General features: G+C 38.8%; 1 protein-coding gene and 1 long non-coding RNA gene across 3 annotated transcripts in view; one reads left to right on the forward strand and one right to left on the reverse strand.

Annotated features, from left to right (window-relative positions):
• LOC132911289 (uncharacterized) overlaps positions 1-12,542 on the reverse strand; it is a 108,796-nt gene extending 96,254 nt beyond the window's left edge. Inside the window, exon 1 of the long non-coding RNA XR_009658950.1 lies at positions 8,902-12,542. This is a non-coding gene — a long non-coding RNA (uncharacterized LOC132911289). The remainder of the gene's footprint in view (positions 1-8,901) is intronic.
• LOC132911268 (uncharacterized) overlaps positions 1-19,597 on the forward strand; it is a 117,154-nt gene extending 97,557 nt beyond the window's left edge. For both annotated transcript variants that reach the window (XM_060967806.1, XM_060967807.1), the window contains 3 exons: positions 4,166-4,329; positions 5,204-5,360; positions 17,374-19,597. In XM_060967806.1, coding sequence (XP_060823789.1) covers positions 4,166-4,329; positions 5,204-5,360; positions 17,374-17,510 — 458 coding nt within the window. In that variant the 3' untranslated portion in view covers positions 17,511-19,597. The remainder of the gene's footprint in view (positions 1-4,165; positions 4,330-5,203; positions 5,361-17,373) is intronic.
• Positions 19,598-24,000: the final 4,403 nt, after the last annotated feature.

Consider the following 24,000-nt stretch of genomic DNA (forward strand, 5'->3'; position numbering starts at 1 on the left):
TGTCAGCATGTCCTACGAGTATAACGTGAAATTTGGGTTATATATATGTAGTTCGAAGCTTCATTAAAAAGTTAAAATAAAAATAGGAAATACGGAGAAAATAATATCAAGTTGATCAATTTCGCGCTATTAGACTTTTATAATAATACGTGGATTACTTCGGAGAAATGTTTGTGTCGAACTGACACGAAAAATTGATGCATTTATTGAAACGAAAAAAAAAAAAAAAAGAAAAAGGGAATTTCGTAGAATAATAAATTCAACATTTTACTGCCAATTTTCGGAATGGTGAACGTTTTGAAATAGGACATTTATACCTATTGATTATATTAATTATAAAACGATACTCGTTACTTTCTTCGTACTTTTCAGATGATTTTTTAATAAAGCATCGCACGATTTATATTTCCTCTTATTTATGTCTATGAAATAATGCAATAAAGTTTACCTGAAAAAAATTGGACCCCTGTGTAGTAGTATAGTTGTAATAGTTTGATAAATTTTCCAAATGTCGGCCTATTTTTTATCCTTAACTATGCGACGGTATTAATGGAGTTTGATGTATTTTCCTGATGCGAAGAGGGATGTCGTGCCACCTTTATACACTGTTGGCCCGTTAAAAAATCATCCGATAGACGCTTCTTATTCCTTCAACAAGATCCAGTCGACATCAATCACTTAAAGATAAGTGCGCTTCTTCGCTGGCTTTGACGGCCGGGATCTGTCGTCGATTCTTCTTGCAGCGTCTTTCTAGACGCTTCATAATTCTTTCCAAGTTCCATCATTTCATGCCCGAGACGCGAGATTTCTCGATCTTTTTCTTTATTGCTTCCAACTCTCGACTGAAATTCATCCCCGTCGCATCGACTTCGAATCGATGCGATGGTTAAAATTTAAGAGCAGCGGAAAAACAAGCAACCCTTTCTCAACTGATCGCGAGATATTTCCGTGAAAATCGATTAAAGTGCTTTTAAACAAGATTGCACGCCAAGTATTACAGCGACGAGAGAGATAACTGCGAATCAACGGATGTACATTGATGATTGCTAAATTGAAACTTTTAAAGACAGCAGAACTTAATATGTATCTAGATAGAAGAAGCGTAATTGAAGTGTATTTGAACTAAAAACTAGTAGAATTTTATAGTTTGTAGAAAATTGTGAAGTTTACTTTATAATATACTTCAACGATACAACGCTACCAGAATTTTTCAATATTTTGATTAAGTCTGCGGGAATAATCGGCAATTGATTTTAGTTGAACGATATTCTTCGAGTCGTTGATGGAATTAAGCCGCAGATGTTCAAGGATTGAAAATATTTCCGAAAGAGTACAATAAAATGGTAGAAATGCATTTAGAAAATATCGTGTCTCCACTTTATGTTGAAATAAGTAGACCAACAATTTTCTAGAAACTATGAATTCTACTCAAGATAATAATCCTCGAATTCAAAATGGAACGCCTGTTATGTTCAGAATTTATTAAAATTGCGCGATAAAACTACGGACCTTTTTCGCGAAATAAAACGAAGTAAAAATCAGAGGCGGATATAAACTTCATCTGAAATTCTTAAAAACGGAAGACGTTAGCGCACAAACATAGAGAGGTTACCTTTTAAAGAACGCCAAGTTGTCTATTTGTGTCCATGAAGGATGGCAACCAAGGACATCGAATAATAATTAAACATCAAGACGGGAGGATAATTATCATCGAAGTAAGCAGTGAACGAGAATTGAAGAAAGCAGGAGCGGCGATGGAGAAACAGGCTGCCGCGGCCGTGTAATAACGGCGTAACGGAATATTTCGCCGAGGAGAAATGCAGTTCCCCGAGGATTAATTCAAGTCTAATAGGATTATCCTTAATCCCGGTAGTCGTGGAAAACCTCCTCCGGTTCTCGCCAGTCTTTTTCCTCGTCACCTGCCGTGACCGTAACCGTGCTTGCACGACTACTGCAGGATAGGAACGTGGCGTTAAACGAGTCTTAGTCATCGGCCCTCTGCCATCTCCTTCGCGCTGAATAATGTATGCTTGTCCCGACATTATCATACATACACCATGGGAGAGGCATCCCTTGCGAGACACGCGCTACCGCTCCCATTGTTTTTCCCTTTCGTCTCGTAATGAATTATTAGGCCGCGTCGTTGCCCTTACGTGAGACGGTTCTCTTGTTTCTTCGCACTTCAAAGTCCAATTTCCGGACTGAGGATCCGGCTACCCGAAGCGAACGAGGAACAGAGCCCTTCTCCTCTCCATCTTATCCATCCATCCACGCTCTTCTTCTTCGTTGTCTTCTTATTTTTCCACTGGCAGAGTAGAAATAGGTCGCGTTTTAATATAGCGAGCCTTAAGTCTCGAATTGTAATTGTGATCTCTTTGCCACCGACTTGGTGCATTCAAAGGGATTTTCAGGTTACCCCGTGGTGATTCTTTTGCCTCTCAGACTGTCCTTGAGCGTGTTCTTTCTCAAGGGTCCAAGAAATCTTTGCAGACTATAAATTCAACTGGATTTTTTCTTCTGCTGGTTGACGGAGTTTTCAAATCGATCTTTTCACGAGGTTGGCGTGGTTCGATTTAACGCGGGAATTGGGGCGAACGGAACACGGCGTCGCACGAAGCTAGAGAAGAACACGCTGTTTCACGGTGGCACGCATATTAAACGACCACTTGTGCCGACCCTCTAAATTAAAATGTACAAACTTGACAGTACATACGTCCTGCAGGAAAGAAAAACCGTGTTACGCTGCCGGTCTTTCTCGCCGCTGGAACGCTTTGCTTTGTAAAGCTGCGCGCCGTCTTGTATGCACGGCTCAAGGGGCAAAGCTAACGTTCTCATTAATTAAAATTATCGCGCAACACTCGTCGGTTACCCTCAATGGCGCGTATTAAAGCGGTCCATTAACGGGAAAATCTTTTAATACGTACACTATGCTCCATTCGATGGGATAATAAATATTAAAGTAGGATTATACCAATTGATATAATAATAAATAAATCGTCTTAATCCGATGCTGTTAATAAAAGATATTGCCCATAGATCGATACTGGCGAGTCAATCGATGGTCTTATAATTCCTTTAGCTTCTTCTAATATTATTTTTAGCAATAAGCGACGATTAATCGAAGATTAATTAAAGTCTAATGAGCCCGGCTTCGATAAATAAAAGTGAGAAATTATTAGCAGTAGTAGTTCTTAGTTTTCTATTTTTCATTTGGTGACATCGTTCCGTAAATCTTGACTTCGTCGTGCTGCACGGTTTTTAATGAATCTACTTTTTCAGCCGGGAAGGCATAAAACACGTTCCGTTCTTTTTGCCGCAAGTTCCTCCCTCGGTGTAATTACTTTCTTCTCGGATCTCCAGCCCATAAGCTGTTTAACATTGTTTTAAACGCATGGCGCGCGGCTATCTTTATTCAAACGAACGTGCATACCTAGCACGGCATTTTTAAATACACGGCACATTAATCGGAATATACGAAACTGGTCAAGTCTCCGTAATAAAACCCTGAAAAGAACGAACGACCCGAAAAATTATTCCATTCATTAGAAAATTGTATATATTTATAAATGAGCCATTTAAATACCAACGTGATGATCAATTCCTCGATTTTATTACTACAATATACAATCAGAAATTAAACGATCGTTCTTAACGAAGTTGGTCGTATTGGTTTCTATTAAAACTACACTATAGCTATAATAAGTAAATTTCTTAACATGATAAATAAATACACTGTCGTTCGTAAGGCATAATTTGATAAAAAGCTTCACATTTTTGCATCATTGTATTCTTCGTATAATCGTATACTTATTCATAATATAAGAACGTCCTTCTACTATCAATTCATAACTGAGATTAAACGTAAAGCTTCATTTATGATGTATAACATCTATATACATTTTTAGAATGAATTCTATGTGGTTATTATTCTTCCAGTACAAACTATTATTTTCATCAATATTCGTTAACTATATATTGTCTAAAATAATATCAGAATGGCCAAGATTATATTAGAGAATTTAATTTTATATAATTACAACAATCGAGACAAGAAATGTCTAAATACCGTGTGCTCCTAAGTCCACACAACTATATCTAGAACATACTAAATTTTTACGGGAAGATGTTGCCTGTCGTATGATATTTGTCCATACATGGTTTACAGGTTACGAGAGCACGGCACCAGTGGCTGCCATAATGGGTCCACGGGAGCAGAGGGTGCCATCGGGGTCGACGATCACCTTGAGATGCGTCATATTGTCTCCGTATCAGACGCGGCCCATCAGGGGCGTGCAATGGCTCCGGGATAACAAACTCCTAACATTCCAGGTAATACAGCCTCGTGTCTTCTCGTGAGACAGACTCTAATGAAATTTTTTACACTGGATCCTCTTTCGACATCGACCCCTTGCACACCCTCTCTCACGAGAATCTCTCGTCTCGAACGAAAGAAATACGATCGTAAATCATCTGGGTGACGGCGGACGCGACTTGAACGGCTACGAACTTCAAACCCTTCCTCGGCTTACGAGATTTTTGTTTACACGCGTCGAATTTTCTTCTCCAGAGAAATTGAATCGGCAAGAATCGGAGGGAGATTAAAAACACGATTGGAAAAACATACTGAATTTTTACAACGAATCACAGCAACTGAAACGCAGTTTTTTTTACAATGAAATTCGAGAGTGTTTGTTGTTTGTGGAATCGCGTCGGATCGAAGTAATTACAACGAACGTTTAAATCGGTTCATAGCGGAATGAAAAATGCGATCGAGACCGCGATAGGCGAACTGCTGAAAATTTATCCGTGGAAGCTATGCGCAATTCATCTCGGCAGATTTATTACGAAATTACAAACTGTGAACGTTTGGCGAGAGGGGCGAGAGGGCGAGAGAACGAGGGGCTGACCGGAGATTTATTTAATTTTCCGCACTCGCGATATATTTCGATCGTAATATTCGCACGGTCAACAACCGGCGAACACCGTTCGTGGGATAATGTGTGCTTTCGAGATAAATCGCTATTAATCGTAAATATGTAGGTGGTAATTCGCAAATTCATTGGTGTAATCAAGTAACCGTTGTTCCATCAGATACCACGATAAAATAAAAAGAGAGAAAAGGAAAGGAAAGAAAGATACGTTGCGCGCGATTTTCCTGGCGCGTCGTGCACCGAATTTCACGTTGCATTTCCTGTGTTTGCAGGCTGCACGAGGGGGAATAAACGTGGAGACTGAAAGAGGCGCAGCTCGAACAGTCTCGGAATTGACTCTGGCGGCGGTCACGCCGCACGACGTCGGAAAATATTCGTGCAGACCAACAGAGGGACGAACCGACACTGTAATGCTGATCGTCGAACCAGGTTAGCATTGAGTTTCCTCTTAAAAGTCTCGAATTTTATACTACACACCGAACGATACCTTTCCACGTATTTCTCTTTTCCTTTTGTTCCCTGAAATCCTTCGTCTCTGTATTCCAATCATTTAACATCTTTTATTTTGATACGACACCGACTAAAACACAGTTTAATGACGCGACCCGTATCGCTTTGCGGCTAGCGGAAAAATACTATCAAAGTATCGTACAAACGTCTCCGCGTAATGGTGGACGTTCAGTGCAAATTACCGCCATAAAAGCAAACTCTAAATTGTCGTTCCACCGCGATCAAACCGCGGAACAAGAGCCTTCCTCCATGAAGCTCATCGGCCGGAGCGTTACGAGCAGCGGACGCGGCTATTTGTATTCGATTCGCCGTAACGTCTTCGTACACGCCACGTCTGCGCGACCATAGAGAAAGCATACCACGCAAAGAAAGGAAAAGATAGAAGAAGAAAATCGTATCAATGGAAGTGAGAAAGAAGAGGTGGAAAGGGTTGAAGGACAAGGCTAGGTATCCTCATGATCTAAAGTCGTGCCTTAGGATTACTCGAAACACTTTAAAGTTTTAAGGAGGCGGCGGTATTTCACGGGGCGACTATTTGTCTAGCTCAGCCTCCCTTGGTTCGCCACGGACGTCGTTTCGACTCCGCAAAGAAAGAGGGAAAATCCTGGGGTAAAACGTGCATGTACCCGCGTCGCGTTGGTGAGAAATAGAGAAGGAAAGGGTGGCACGAGCGGTCGAGATCTTACTGGAAAGAGGAAAAGGAGAAGAGAAAAGGGGATAGGAAGGAGAGGATATAGGTGGAGAGGTTTGGTGAAAAGGAGAGCTGGAAGAGAGCAGAGGAGTGGCGTAAGCACACTTGCATACGGAATTCACAGGCAGTAGTCTCTATTATCGTGAATTTTCCTTCGGAAGTTATTGCGAGAAAACGGCGGGCCGCGCTACGTCGCATTTTTCCCGAACAACCGACGCCCACCGCCGACTCACCCTCGTCGTACGCGTACATATACATACGTATATAGCAGCAGACCAACTATTCCTTTTCTTCCGTCCCGTAAACGGGGCGACGAGACGCGCCGTAAATCACAACTTCGCCGACTCGTTTCGTAGTTTCACAGATTGCGAATTTACGCGGTTTATAGGCAACGTTCCAGCAGACGTTCCCCTCCATCTTCCTCGTCGCCGATTGTACCGATTTCACGAAGCTGCGAGGCAGTGTCCTCGGTGTTAGGGTTTTGTTTGTGCTTCGTTCGTAACTCGAATTGCTTCACAAGTTTTACGCTTTTGTGTGAAATATACCGGGACGAAACAATTATCGATAATTTGAAGGCAAGCAAAATTTCTTACAGCCATTCGAATTAAATCATTTGAATTAAAAACAAATGTCATACTATAAAGTGAAAAGTAGAGGAAAGATGTTAGAAAGATGTATACTTTTCACATTTATCTTCGAATTTCTTATTATGTATAGAGTTTCACTACAAAGATGAATTTATGGAAAGATCATTTGTCTGTTAGGAGTTGAAGATGAGTCGCACACCTGAGTAACGAAAATGAAATAATTGCAAAAAGTAAAGTTATCTAGTGTTACGACTCTCTGCCTGGCCCGGGCCACACGTCGTGGGCAGGATGGCAACCAGATGTCTTCACATCCTTACCGCGTACCCTCAATAGTCCCAAGTATCCTCCATAAATCCCAGACATTTTCTATGTAAGGTCTTTCAGACTGACCAAACAATCTTTCATTGAATAGTTTATTGTCTACTACGGGAAGATACGGGAAAGTTGGTTTCTCTCGCGTTCAGTATCTTCCGTTAGCGACTTTCTCTCGAGGGCGGCTAAGACCCTTCCTAGTCCACCAGCCGTCTATTATCCAATCGGAAGCAATGTCTATTGTCCTCACTTTCCTAGCCAAAATTGTCATCAACAAATCCGATGGTTCTGTGCGCGAGACACATCCATCCTTAGCTTTCCTCCGCCACAGCATCGTCACCGAACGGCACTGATTTTGCATCTTCCGAACGGTCAACACCTTTGACCAGGTTTCCACCTTTAGATCAGTCACCTACTTTACTTATACATGCGCACCAGTGTAACTATATTCGTTACAAAGTTGTTGGAATAAACTGTAACTTATAATTAGTTACATCAGTGCCATATTTAATTCAACTACCTCTATTATCCTAACCGCAATAGGGGATCGATCATTTCGCGGCGTCGATTGTCTAATCAACGGGAATTTACGACTGCCGTTGACGTGCTCTTTTGCGATCGCGTCTCTCCGCGAGTGAACGAAACATCTAGTCTAGCTCTTGAGTTATTCGTGTATAGAAGCAGACTTCTGAAATTTATTTTATATTATGTTTTATTTCGATTCATATCGTGCTTCGGAAACAAAAATTTTTGAGTTTCTACTTTAATCTACCTCTAATCGTAAATAGGTTAACAACGATTCTCTTATATCTTCTCCAACTTCAAAAAGCTCTTAATGGCAGAAAAGTATAATTCGGTAGGAAATGGTAGAAATTGCAGCAAGATTGGTTAAAAAATGTATGAACGAAATATGAAAAAATCCCAAATTGATCGATCAGTTTCCATATAAAATACTTGTTTCGCTACTGAATGAAAAACGAACGAGAAGCGTCGTTCATTACCACAGTCCGTGCAACGTTTCGTGCTTTTATAATCGATGTTGTAGAGATATCGATCGCGTTGATAAATCAGAGTTTCAGTGATTCGCCGCACGGTTTTCCCAATTGCGAATTCACACCAGTTTATGGGTTCGAGTAGCTGCTTTCGAAAAGAATTACCGCCCGACTGGAATTAAACGCTAGCGTCACTGCGCTTTGGAGATGATTTTTACGAGCTTACTCCGACACAAAAATATTCTCATAAATATCCCCGTGAATGCCGTGTAAATTGTGTATCTCGATAAAACACCGTTCGAGATCGAAGCGTAGTGAAATTGTAAACAATCTACGCAGAATGAGAAGAAAATGACCATTGCCAATTAAAAGATCATCTAACTGTCGAAATGTATCATGAAAGAAAATCAGTTTGTCCTATCGTTAAACTGCTTATCATTTAATTCATTTATCAAAAATTGGAAGATGTAAAACTGTACAGAAGATATATGTGAAATGTATAAAATATCGAAAGTGTAATACTCGTTATGATATTCGATGCGTGAAACAGAGTCTCATGTATTTTCCACATTTTTAGTTACGTTCATAAAAATATAAATTTGTATAAATATCTACGGTTTAGCTATCATGGATGAAATTTCATGCCCGTGCATCCTGTTTTAGTTTCAAAAAGTTACACAAATTTGACCAAGTGTATCATGATCATTCAATATTATAAAAAAAAAAAAAAAAAAAAAAACAGTTACTATTTGCAACGATCGTAAATAACATCACGGTGATGTTACTGCAGGACAATAATGTTCGAACAAAATGACCAAAACGTTCACTCACGATAGCCGTTAAAGATCAATGCATTGATATAATCGCAATTGACTTACCTTTGAAACAACACGAAGTACAATTCCTTGCGACATTCCAATCAGAACACCAATGAGTCGCTTTAATATTCTTCATGGCGCCACGCTCGAACTTCGATAAGTTTGATGGCAGACTGACAAGGTTTCACTGCTGCGTAAGCGGTCGAATAACAAGAGTAGAGATTCTCTTAATTGCAGCGCATCGGTCGAAAAATACAATGTACGCATGTACAACTTTCCTCATAATATTTTAGATGTGTCAGATAACACGGCATAACGTGGAAAATCCTGTGAAAGCGTTGTCCAGGATCATAAATCAGAAGTTCGGCGAGTTGTTGTACATTTTGCAGATTACGAATTTACGCGTTTCATCGTGAATTCAGAGTCGTTTCCATTCGTTGGCCGGGATTAAAGGCGCTCGTCAAAACCAGTTTTACGAGTGCACACCGTGTGTCCTCGTATTCCATGAACGTCAAAAATATGCGGCGTTCATCGATCGGCGTAATTAACTGCACGGCGAGCAAGTTAACTTAAACAAGGGACGAGAGTCGGGGTTCGATTTTATTAATCGAGCCGCGTGGTCGAACGAAATCGGCACGGCGTGATTAATTAATCTGCCAGTGGCCGTTAAAGGAAAGAAGAGAAAAATGACTTTCCGCTTGGATTTCTAACGTACGTCGATCGTCGAAAACGATCCCCGTTAATTTTTCACGCGACCAGCATAATTCGTTGTGACAATCTCGCCCGGGGATCCAACGAATTTTCAAATAGTATCCACGAACCAATGCAAACAGCTAGTCTCGCGAATCTATCGCCACTTGTCCGGTCTGTTCTATGGAAGACGGGGTTATTTGAATTATCCCAGCTTCGGCATGTTCAAATTTATACTTCAATTTCGCATGGAATACTGAAGTTTGTTGTATATTATGAGACGGATAAAGACTATTAGTTGTTAATACAATAACGAAAAAATGAGAAAATATCATGTACCTTAAGACCAGCCAAGGAAGATATCAAAGAACGAGAGGATGAGTCGAATAATTCCATGACAGGGCTATTGTTTCAACGTATAACTGAAGAGATATAGCGAAATGATACTACACGAAGAACTACATTTTCGAGAATCAATGAACTCGTTGCATTGTTTAGCTTCGTCGAAATATCCTACAGATTTGAACGATACCACCGTACAGTATCGAAGAAGTTGAGACACGCGAGTGGAATTATCGTCGTCCGAACTTCCATCGATACAACCACAGGACGCAAGAAACGTCATTTGGCTGATTCGTCGAATGCGGCGCGAGATTTAACGACTTTTCCGAAAGCGAACGAGCAAAAACCGGTGGAGTACAGTGCCAGTCCGCGGCATAAAGTCGGCTTTTTGCTAGAGAAAGACCGGCTTACTGTCTGGGCTAATTCTTATGCGATCGTAAATAACCTGGCGCATATATCAAAACTTACAGCGACTACCCATCCCAGAGTAGCTAGCAATCGTCGCCACCGCTTCTCCGTCTTGCAACAATCCTGTCTTATCCCTTTCTTCTCCCTGTTCTTCCACGTTCTCTGCACGTTCGTCAATCTTGCATCCCGCTCTTCCTATCGTTCTCTCTATCCTCGTCCCTTGCAGTCGTCTTCATCTGTTCCTGGTTTCATCCCGAGTCGGAGCCAAGCCACATTCTCTTCCGTTCGGTGACAGAAGCTGCCAGAAGCACTTCCAACGGCCAGATTAAAGATACAATCCCGCGATTCTATTAATTAAGAAAGTTAATTACGGCGGAATTCAATTTTCCTAATTGCACATCACCGTGAGTCCTCTCACTCTGCCACTCGTCTCGAGACCCTATCCTCGATATCTTCATACCGTCTCGCTCCGAAGGGCACTCTAACCGTTTCAACCTAAAGTTTTCACCGTCTTTCCACTTTCAGTTCTGCTCAGTTTCTTCCCCTGTCCCCCTTCCTTTCGTTATCTTCCAATTCGACGACTTATTCCACCTTTTCACTACCTTTCACTCGAACTATCTCGCCTCTATCCTTGTTTTGCAGCGGATTTTCGATGTCTAGGAGCCACCGAATTTCCGCGTTTCTTCCCGGCTAATCTTCTGGAATCTTCGTTCTGAACCGCTTCGCCGCGTCTTTGAAGTTTTGCCTTCCGCGAGAAGAGATTTTAATATTTGGCTCGTATTCAGAGCGCACTATTAAGGACGACGATGAGCTTTTAGCACTGTTGTGTTCGGATTACGAGTTGAATAGTTTGCCCAGGAAAAATTTGGCTAACGACTAGCCAGCGCTAATAACACGGAAACTGTAGTTAAAAGCTACGCCCACGCTTTAACGACGTGTCGTCTAAGAATTCTCTTTCTTGCTGTCGTAATGGCAAATGGGAAACTTCTTTCTTCTTAGATTAGTATTTAAAGCGGCCAAAGTGCATATGAAAGAGACACATAGAACGAGTCTCGAATGTTTAAGAATACAATAGTGCAATAGCGCACAATCATAATTACTAATACTATGCTAATACTATCGAGTTAACCGATACAATTTCTGAATCCAATTATCCAATTCTATTCTTGAGTTTAATTTGCTTGGAGTTAAGTGCTTTCCTTGCTTCGAGCGATCTAAAGTGAAGAAAGTTACAAAGTACAATACAACGTTTGTTAAAATATATGGAAGATGTGTATCTATAGTCGTTGAGTTATGTTCTTCAATTCGTCTTCGAGTCGAGTAGCCTTCTTTCTGCGCTTCATATTTCAAAATCATTCATACTATACTCAGTCACATTTTTATCTGCCACTGAAACTGTCTCGTAGTAAGTAAACCTCTTCGTCTTATCCTGAGATAGAACAGTAAAAATGTCCACATTATTAAACGCAATCAAAATATTCATAGACAATCATATTCGTATTCAATAACAGGAATAATAACACTGTAGTAGTCCGCTATTGATCTCCAAGTCACCAAGTACAAGAGTATCATCATTGACCTTAATAAGATTCACAGTCGAGGACGGTTTAAGGCTAACGGTGGGCCTTGTGAATCAACCTTTAAGAGCGCCACTGATCTGGTTCACCGAGGTTGGCGGATAACCTTATTGGGTCACTGCTAGTGGTAATGGTTCGTATAAATCAGCCATAAGTGCTCCGCTAAGCTAGCCTACTGAGCTTACCAAAGAACTGTAGATCACCGGCACGTATCTATCAGACGCTACGAATTAAATATAGAATGCAGTGATTAAAGAAAATTATTAAGGCCAGCTGGGGCAATTTGTGGTGTTCGAACGATCCCCAGAGAGAGGAAAGCTTTATCGTTGCGAATTATCGTGCAACCATTACACCGTTAATTGGTCCGCGATTTTACTCATTGTTTTGCCGGATGTACAGCAAGCTAAACCGTGTCGTTTCATCGTTTCGTTATCGATGTGTATCAACGATATTAATTACCATTCTTTTTCAAACGATAATAACACTGGACTGTAACAATCGTCGGTAATATTCTTTTTCCTGACGAAATCGAAACTTTTTTCTCTCAATCATCACGGTTTGCCGGTGTTGCATGTCTGAGTGGCTCTAAGAGCCGATTGTAGCTTCAACTTTTACTCGACGAAATCGATTCGTTAATGTGAAAGTCTATCTGTTGTCATGGAGACAGAAAGAGAGAGAGAGAGAGAGAGAGAGAGAGAGAGAGAGAGGGAGAGAAAAAGAGAAGTTGGCGTTACGACTACCATGGAATGATCTATAAGCACGAAAAGTTGCAAAAGTGCCTCTCCAACTGGCCTAGCTTTCCTGAAGGAACTCTTGAAAATTGTCCTGTATCCTACGCGTTTCAAAAGTCGATCCTTCTTCGAGTGCTACTCGTCGTACTTTGGAAATGTTTCGGCAGTCATTAAACCGATCGATATTCGAACATTCACGTACATCTTCATGATGGAGTGTATGAGCTAAAATACATAGAGAAACCAGCTGTGGTTGTAGCGTAACATTTTCTCACCACGTATCGTTCAAAAAGCGCTTGCTTCGCTTGACTGTGTCGTTTTGAATCGCGAATAGAATCACAAAAGAATAGTATTTCATTATGTCAGTCATGAAAAAATTTCGAGTACGTTAATTGCCGTGTTGAGATATTCCGTCCAACCGGGGAATTAAATTCGTTTCGTCGGTTCGCGATAATTTCGACATTTCCAACATATAGAAATGTTGACAGACCGAATAAAATCTTTCAGCCGAATCGAAAATTTGAAACGATTTTGCAGCCGCCCTTCGTGCAGTCAACCATGTTGTACGCTCTTTTTCAATAACACAAGGACAAGAATGGATTCTCCTGCTTCAATTCCCCCAGAAAATTTAATAATATCGCAGGAAGACGAGCTTGGGACCGAGTGAGGGACGACGAGAAAAAGAAAAGGCAAGGGATGAAATTTGGAGCCGTATAAACGGTAGCTCAGGGAGTCGTTAGGTATTAAACTTCCTACTAACTTTAGCGCCATGTTGCCTATGTGCACCAAGTACATATATACATATATTAAATATATATGTATATATATATACATATATATTTAAAAATCTCGAAAGTGCTCGTGAATTTTCGACTAGAGACGACATATTGGTGCACCGGGATCTCTACGGGCAGAGAATAACGTTAGAACTTATTATAGGTGTGACTTTGTGTCTTACTTCATAAGTCACTCGCAATTTTGACCATATTGCTTCTACTATCAAAAGGAGACTCAGCTTCAAATGAAATACGCAGTAGATGATGAAGATATTTGAATACTTACGTTATGTCTATCATATATATATGATACATATTGAAATTTCATTAGCATTGTAATGAGACTCTACTATCATGATTATACCATAGTATACTAAGATAAGTAAACTAAGATGATAAACTACTCGACTATTATGGAAAAGCTTGAAACAAATCTAAAAATGTACACAGGTGCTACAAAATATTTAATGCAAATATATGTTTCACAGACGTCATAAAAGTATTTAAACAAGCAATTAAATACATTATTAAGTTAATAGTTCAATGGGTATATGCTTTTAATAAATGTTCTGCAGCTTCTACATTCATCTTCAGCTTGCAAATTTTTTCCAACTGAATAAGAACAGTCGTGTCTCATTACACTGTTATGAAATTTCAAAATGTTTCATATAATGCATAAGATATATACATAAAGGTATTCTATTATAAGTGTTCCAATTTCACAGTTTATGTTCCTTTCAACGTATTTGATAAAAATGTTCTTATTCGTTCAACAACAGATTATCCGAGAGATTGATTGTAATATTCGAACAGTACTTTGAAATTTGAATGAAACATAAATCCACTGCCACGAATTTCAACGATGAATATTCGAAGCTCTGTCAGACCAGAGATCATCGATTAATGCCAAGCAACCGAAAATCCATCGATAGCCTGCCACTCTAATTAAACGCTTAATTGGCCGTACCCTATTCGGGTAGCCAATTAACTATCCTTGATACCCATCCTCGACAAAGGACGAGAACGGATCGTCCACTGATGTCCGGAATCCGTCGTGATCTTCTGGCCACGAGGCGCCGAGTAGAACAGACTACTCAAATGTCGAGGAAATTGTGTAAACCGCAGGCTGTAGGCTCTAGTACGCCGGACGTTCCATCGACCGTGAACCAAATCGCGTTGACAAAGATTTATATCTTCCCTCTTTATCTCTGAACCGTCTCTTATTTGCATTGGTCAAGGAATTTCCAATTGCTACTATTGTCTAAGATTTACTGACCCTGGGTCATCGTAATTTCCAACAGCGTTAGGTATAGCGCTCATACTCGTGTACCGTAGTCGATTGAAAAGCTTTCTGAAAAAAGGGGTCGTCGAATAAAATGGTGAAATAAGTAAATTGCATTAGAAATTTTCTATTATTAACTTAATTTTTTTTAATATCAGCTGTGTTCAAATTGGTAAACTGATGTTTTATACGTACTTACGAAATAAACAGGAATTTTATAATAATCCAATATGCTAGATACCTATACAGGATGTGCACTAATAATTTATGATTATAAATTATTTGTAAATAATCCGATATAAGTGCAAACGTTCAGAGAAGAATTGAATGGCTCACAATTAATTATTATTTAATTATTTATTCCATTAATTATTTGGCAGAAATCCTCTGAGGGTTAAAAACGCTTTTTCAATGCAATATATTAACATAATTTAATGAGCAACCCGTTATTTCCTATAAAAGATTATGAAGCAATTTAATCGATTGTTTTCTTGTGCCGTGTTTCCACACAGCTAGTAAATTAGAGATTAGGATCAGATATATATTTATGATAAATGTTATACTGTAAAAGAAGAAGGAAAATTAATGAAGAAATTAACATGGAATCGTAGAATATGTATTCCATTGTGAAATAATATCTGAAGAGCCATATATTTTGATAGGACCGTCAAATATTTTAAAATCATGTTATTCGGTATCAGAAACGTTCGTCTGTAGACAGAATCAACCATCCCATCAGAGATATGAATTTCATGCGGTTATCTAATAGTAAATGGCCTCATGTTGTATATACAGGCATGTTATGCGACTTTAGGAATTAATACCGATAGTATGCGATCAATCGCGATCGATCTTAGCGAAGGAATTGCTGTCTCTCCAATAATCTAACAATTACAGTATTGAAAATCACCTGACAGATTGATCGAGACATTCCTTCGATGACGTTCCGTTTGAATAATTCTACAAGCTAATAATTGACTTCAAAGTTACAAAAATAACACTGTGGAAAAGTAGAAGTTTCAACAAGTATTTAATTGCCAGAAAATATGAGAGCAATCGCCACAGAAACCGATGAACTTTCGCCATGAACGAAATCAGCGATAGGATGCCAAAAAACCAATTTCGGAAAAGGAAAAGGGAAAGGAAAATTGATTAGTTTCCAACGTACACAGTTTTTTTGTCTCATAAAGTGCTTCTATCTATTTTTACCACTGGAGCATCAGACTTGTGCAATTGTAGACAAAAACATTAAACAGGGTATCTGTTGTCCTCAAAAAAAAAAAAAAGAAAAAAGATCAAGATCTTGATCTTGGTCGATATTGGTAATCGCAAAGAACCATCGAGTCGAAAGCGCGCCAACAATGCAAGCTCAAGAAGCCAACAGCCATAATCGAAACCTTTAACGACTCTAACTTCCTTAGCGAACTCTAGTAGCTCGACTAAATTCCATCATGAAAATTTCAACAATTTAAAAAATTCCCAACTTCGAACATCCTTCGTACTCATTCAACTACAGCCTTTGACCGAAAATATTAACGTTGTGCTTCGTTTCACTCGAAGCGTATAAATCGCATTTCCATCTTTCAGAGAAAGTAAATTTTCGAATTCTATTACCAGGTCAACCAATTAAAAAATTATCTCTATTTAATTTTGGGATCAAGTACACGTTTCTTATCCGAGAGAGCTTCGTTTGATAAACGTTCTACTTCATCTATTAATTTTTCGGTTTGACAGTTTCTTCTTCGATTTTCTGGTTAAATCTTACGTTGGAGGATGAGGTTTGAAGGGTCGGTTATCCTTCCACGACAATTTAATATTAGGACATTAAACCACGAGAATCTTGCACGCACGTGGAGCTCGACGCCTTATGTAATAGATTTTGGCAACGTCAAGCGATGTTCTTGTAAGCACAGCTGAGTACGCGTACACGTGCCCGACGCCATCTGCTCGTGGCATGTTCTTTGCATTCACGTATGGGACGTGTAATATCTTTATTACGTATTACAGCTTCTGGAACCCCTACTGCTTCTCAAAATTCAACCTCATCCTGGCAAACGTGTTCAGTCCTTCTGTCGACACGTTAAGAATAATTGATGTTAGAACTTATCATCTTTCAAGATATCGCAGTTACTTTATAAATTAAAATTCCCATCGTGTTTTTAACTATTTCTTTTCTGCTTATAATTTTCAAGAGCCAAAACTTATACAGTTCACTCAAATAATATTTCAATACATTACAAATACTTCACACAGAATTAATGAATACATGAAAATCGCGAGCAAGAGCAATCGTGATAAAAGTTCGCAATGTAACCATCTAATCGGACGTTGGATACACACAATTGCTTGAGAAAATCACGGTTACGTTCGAATAATTATACGTTATGGTCCTACTTAAAAGTAAAAAGTGTCCGACTGGTGGCTAAAGAGCGTGGTAATTAATAAAGACGTTAGCTCACTAGTGCAGGCCGGTGACGTAGAAAAAACCAATAATCCGATAGTCTACGCGAGACATTGATTTACGAGTGGCCAGTTTCATTACTCTTTCGTTCTGGCTAACGTTATCGATACCTTTCTCCCTTCGTATCCCCGTCCTCTCTATCACTCCTATCTATCAAAAGTCGCATCTCCGAGTTATAATCATAAATCTATGATTGTGCGTTACCTTAGGAATCCACGGCAAAACCGGATTTAAACTGAGAAAGAGTGTTTTATTTCTGTTTCAGGAGAACGTACGGAAGCCATGCAACGTGACGCCGGATACGTCTCTGGCGGATGTGACGTCAGGCACTGGGCCGGGCTTCTACTTCCGTTCTCGTGGTTTCTAATACTCGCACGAAACAGCCAAACTTTCCTGCAATAGCGCACACTACGACAGTATTTCACGCGCGTTTCTCTCGTCCTGTCCCTATTCTCTCGTTCTTCCCGTCGACGGGAGAGAAAGTACCTAGAAATTCGACCAAACAGCGAATAGATCGTAAGTTAGATACGTAGGAATTATTGATAAGAGGGTAACGAGGAGCCATTACACGTAACAGAAACACCGCCATGGTGTTCCCATTTGAATTTCACAGCCAACTCGATTTACAGAGATTATTCGCAGCTTACACGGCGTGCTTGATGAAATAATTCTGAAATTCATTTCGAGATTGATTTGATTGAAAAGAGAATTGATTCCGGTTTGAAGAGCACAGGTGGAAAACATGATAAGTAGATTGTGTATATTTATGCAAATTTGTATTTTTATGAATACGATTAAAAAGACGGAAGCTAGCGAGAAATTTGTTTTTCCTGCTATGTGTTATAATTGGCACTGCATTTTCGATATTTTATACATTTTTGCGCGTACGCGTATTCTGTGCAAAGTCGATTCTGTTCGCAGTCTAACGATGAGTTTTTATAAATAAATAACGATTATTGTCATAGTTTCACCGTGTGTTCTTCGTTCTTTTCGGCTATGGAGTTACTTCTATCGTATTGCGTGTCTGGCAATAACTAACAAAACGATGCATAGAATACGTAGCGATGATAATGAGTTGAGTGGAATCGATTAGGATAGTTTAACAGCAATCGGCAATTATTGAAACACTAGAGAACAGCCGCGCTACGCGAACCACTCTGTATCTCCGAGATTACTTTAAAAACCGACGCATCGCGATGGTTCGTTTTTTTTTTTCTTTTTTTTAATCGGAAGCAAATTTCAAATATTTGAATTTACAAAACGACGATGTGGAAATAACGAGTCATTTAGTCGGTTCACAGTACTTTCCACGTTACTCTTCCTCCTTCAATGTTGAATTTCCTCACGATGTGGATATTCTCTTTAAGAATTATTAAGAAGATCGAGCAATCCAGGGCAATTCGTCGGAAAAAGTGGTAGAAACGAGAGTCGTTGAAGGAACCTTTGGTAAATTTATTTTTTACGTAAATAATTCAGTAAGTGAGCCGCAGCGGCGATCTGAGAACGGTGTCGGAACGTCTTTTTCACTACGCCCTTGCAATTCACGACGCTTCTTTGAGCGTCCCTCTTCAAGTCAATGGGATTAAAGTGGCCGAGTAACGTCAAAGGATGTGCAAGTAATTTGATATCCTGTATCTTAACTCCGCCGATGCCTCTTTGTAACCAGGGAACACTATTAATGAAATTTTTTTCTTCCTTCGTAATTCGATTCGTGGAACATGAGAAAAATAACAGCCGTTCGCGATAATTTTACACATGAACGTCGCGTGGCTTTCAATTATTTTGCCACTCACATGTGGCAAACAAACCAATTTTCTTTTATTTCTCTTTCCGACATTTTTCTGTTTTATTGCTACAGAAGTGGATAAAAGAAAGTTTAAAATTGGAAGAATGAATTAGTAACTTTTATGCTAGACGTTCTTTATCGTATTAATAATAATCATCTATTTTTATTTTAAGAAATGGAATCTTCCCAAACTTCGAAGCGAATTTGAATTTCATTACAAATTCTACAAGTCTACACTAAGAGCAATTAGAGGATCGATGAACAATGCAAACATAATTCACTTCGTAGAATTATGATATGCTTTGTGACTGTGTATCTTACAAATTTTCTTTACCACGTTATATATATAATATGATTAATTTAATCCTCAGAAAACGACGGTTTTTCTTTACAAAATTGGTCAATTTAGTCTCGATATAGCTTGTTAAACGTACAATTCGCAGTTATCCTCGCTAGTTTCAGGTTTATTTATGAGCGTACCTTAACGGTCTTAAACGGTCTTAAACACGCACAATTAACGCCACGATTAAGATAGTATTTATTATTACGATACCTTAAGTAGACCTTTGATCATTATTGAAACGAATTTGTCTGTATATTAGGAACAATAGGTTTATAACGGCACAATGATATTTAACTGTACCTCTAAAATATTTAAACACGCTTTGTACGATATTTCTAAAATAAAACCTTTCGAATCGCATACTGTATTTCATTACCTGTATCACTATACTGTATTTTATTTTAATATATACCAAACACAATCCTTGAACACGCGAATATTTAAATATGGTCTGTGCTATGTTCCTAAACTAAAGTCCATTCCAGACCATATCGTCGTACTGTATTTCATTATAATACTCTACATATTTCTAAACACGTGAATATATGTATTTATAAACGTGTCTTGCAAAATATCTCCAAACTAAAATTTCCAGAACGACATCACCATACTGTATTTTATTTTAATGTCTATTGCCTGACGCATCCGTAAACAGATGAATATTTAAACACGCTGTGCACGATGTTTCTAAGATAAAACCTTCCGAGCCATTTCACCATACTACGTTTCACTTTAACATGCTAAAACCTTTAACACCGGCTGATTGAGATGAATTTCAGAGGGAGGCAAGGAAAAGAGATAGAAGGGAACTTCGAAACGAAATTCAGGAAATCAGTAAGCCCGAGACCCAAGACGAAGGGAATGTCTCGAGGTTCAAATCTACGCCAGTTCAAAGCTTGAAAAATCGTTTCACAGATCGCGGATTTTCCTCGTTCTCCAACATTTTGATGTGTTATGAATTACAAATAACCCGGGACGGAGGTTTTTGAGCGGTCGGATGCCAGGGTGACGAACGGATTAAATATTTGATCGTCCCGGTGAATTGCGTGTCGTGTTACGAGAATGTAACTTGGGGAAGGGAATGTGCTACACCCTCTGTTTTTTACCTCCGGTCAGACCCTCCGATACGCGCGGGTCAGAACCGTTACGTAACTCTTGCCGGCCTGGTTTTACACTTCACCACGTCCTTTTTACACGGTCGACACCTCGCCAACTTAACAATATCCTGTAACGTTTCAACGCATTCTTCGACACGCTACTATACGTCCGAATACTAATAAAACCGTGACGACATCCCTCGGTATTATGGATCGTTCGTGTCAGAAGCTAAACACTCGGGATAAATGACCTGGACAGAATGTAATAAGAGAATAATTGGTCGAATGAGTGTGCATAAGTGACACGTGAAATCCTCATTTAGAACGTTGCACTGAAATTTAGTAGGGAATTTATAATTGGCAAGAAAATTACGGATTCTGTAGATTAGAATTTTGAAAATTCTCTCCAAGAATTTATAATTTTGCATATAGTTTACTGAAGACCTGTTAATTTCTGATAAAGAAGGAATTTATTAAGCTACAAATTTGATGATTAAATTGAAGATTTATAGAAAGTAATATTGTAAGTTATATATTTTACATTGATAGCAATTAAGTTATAAATCATAATCATATCGGTAGTTATTAAATTATGCAGTACAGCACCTCACATCGTGTAGTTTGTAAATTACCACGAAAATAAAAATACAGTTTCATGGAATCTCTCGAAGAATTTAAAATTTTGCATATAGTATACTGGATATCTGTTAATTTCTGATAAAGAAGGAATTTATCAAGCTACAAGTCTGATGATTAGATTGAGAATTTACAAAAAGTAATATTATAAGTTGTACATTTTACATTGATAGTAATTAAGTTATAAATCATAATCATATCGGTAGTTATTAAATTCTGCAGTAACACCACATATCGTGTAGTTTGTAAATTACCACAAAAATAAAAATACAGAGTTTCATGTAATCCTAATTATGGGTTAATTTGCGATTATTCTAACTACAATTTAAAAACACACACGCAGTCGTGTCTCGCATAGAATATTTTAGACGAGAATTTTCTAAAATTTCTTGAACTCAGGTCGTATCTTCAATCAATCACACGGGGTAAGTTCATCTCAGTCTAGTCGTATGAAATGTAACAATAAAATCAGTCTGCTTGGGGAACGTTAGAGACTAAATTTGTTGAGGTCTGGCAAAAAGTTTGCTGGTCGTCTTGCACAGGCCAGTGACACCGAGGGAAGAGTGAAACGGTATTCGGCGAGTAAGGGGGTGGGACCGACTGGTTGGAGTTGAACCTGGATGACAAGGCTCTCAACCGGAAACAGTTACCACCGGCAACACCACCACCAGCGTGGTAACTTCAACTACAGCCACTAACCAACCCTGTCCGAACTTGAAAAATAATTCAGCACGCAGTAATGTCCTGAATATAAAATTCCCGAGGAATCAGCCAATTTCGAGGCGGAAAGGGCGGATCGGGCTTCCGCTGAATTTTCATTTATAAATTCTGAGAACTTCGAGTCGGATCTCACATAAAATTGCTTGAGGCTTCGGGGCCACTGTTCGTGGATGGATGGAAAACGGTTGAAGCTAGGGAGGTCTTCTAAATTAATCAGTGCGCCGAAGTGGAATTCTTTCGGATTTAACTTTCCAGGGATGTTAAATAATGGCCGATAATAATCACTTACGTCACGGTTCGATTTAATCCTCGTGGATCGAGCGATGCGTTCAGCTCTACTGTTCATTCATGTTCTGGTATAACGATATAAATGTCCAAATAAAATTCGTTGCACGATGATCTCATACACGAAATATCCTGGTTTTTATTATCAGAAAAAACTTTGTGTTTCTAACTCGTTCCGTGTTATTGCGTTTGATCGAAAACTTTTTACCAAGGGTAGTATTTCTAGTAAATAAACCGGATTGTATTGGCGATACAGACGAAATTTGTTTGTGAATTATTCGTTTTATTTACAAAATATAAAAAATATATTTCTTCAGGGGAAATTGATCTTATATGGAAAATATCGGATCAAACACGGGGAAACTTCAAGACGACAAATCGACAAATCGTGTCAGTGAGTGTAACCACGATGCGGATTGGAATTCGCGAACCTCAGGATCGTCGTTTAAAGTATCTCTTTAAAACGACACGTAGAATAAGGATAAAATAACGCTAAATTTACGACCGGCCGTGAATCAACATGCTTTATGATTGTTCGGGTTGCGGATGATAAAGGGCGAGAGAGCGGAGAAGTAGGTAGACCATAGAGGTCGAACGAAGAGCTCGCACAGTTCGAAAGGGCGGAGAGGGTAGCAGGGTGAAAATTGGAAAACTGCATTGTCCAGCCGCTCTGTTCCCGTGGGACACATTCGTTAGCAGCATCGTCCACCGGCAATAAATTTCGCGTATCTTCTACATTCCCGTCTTTCATCCTTGCTCAAATTAAAGATCAACTCGATCCAGCAAATGCAGCAATAATAACAACAACAACCGAGGATTCTGTATATATGTATGGAAAACGTATCGGTTGATTAACCAATAGGATAATAGGAAACACGATGGTTCACGAAAGTAATTTATGAATACATTACGTTGTTATATAAAACAGTTTGAACGTGGGGTATATAATGAGACATTGCCATTGAGATTATATTGGTAAAAATCAGGAAAAAATTGGTAAAAAAAAAAGTATAGTTCTCAGAGATCACCAAAGTACTTGGACGGTCATACATAATGTTATTGTACTATTATAACGTATAATATTAATGTATTGTAATATTAATATGTAACATTGCAAAATTACTATATTATTATTATTTTATATAATTAGTTGTACTGTTTATTTATTATATGTATGTTTACGATAAATGTTTTAGAAATTCTATAATAAAATAAATCTTATAATAAAATTTTAAAATGTTTTGTAAAAATCACATATGTTCAGACAAATTTTCTATAACACGTGTTTGAATAGCATTATTATTCCACTATGTGAAAATAAACGTAAATTAATGGAAATGATAGTAGAAAATGGTACGATTGTTATTCAATAGACACGGGAATTATGAGAAACCAATCACGCGTGTAATTAATTCCTTTCGCTGAAGCGAAAAATTCTCGCGTTTCAATCATGAAACGTTGCACGATCGGAGGAAATGACAATCAATTTTCAGTGTCATTTGCCTCGTTAACCAGCAAACGAGCGCGTAAGGATTGCATTTCCCATAAAAAATGTTTGTAATCTTGCTTTGTTGACGCGCGATTCAATTCCGCTGTAACGAATAAACAGCGGCAAACGAATGTTCCATTTCCATCGGGCGACTCTCGGCCGCGTTCACTCCAATTCGATACAGATCCGAGTGAATGGCTACGAAAAACTGGGCCGATTTAAAGCCACCATAGCATGGGTGCAGTCCCGAATTTCGTTAAGTGACGCGATTTCGCTAAAAATTCAATTTACCAAAGTAATCTACCGTGCTATGGATATCAATATTTCCATCAAAAATCGGCGGAAAATGGTTTGTCTTGGAACAAGCATAAACCGAACAATTTGTCAGTTATTGCGTAAAATGTTTTCAAAAATAAAAAAGATCTCGAATATAAAATTGAAAATGTTCGATTCCGATTAAACATTTTCTTTCATAGAATAACGAGATTTAATGGTTTATAACGATCGATACATCGTTGAAGATTCCAGTGTTTTCC

The sequence above is a fragment of the Bombus pascuorum genome, chromosome 10 (assembly GCF_905332965.1).
Source record: "Bombus pascuorum chromosome 10, iyBomPasc1.1, whole genome shotgun sequence".
In the NCBI taxonomy this organism is placed as follows: domain Eukaryota; kingdom Metazoa; phylum Arthropoda; class Insecta; order Hymenoptera; family Apidae; genus Bombus; species Bombus pascuorum.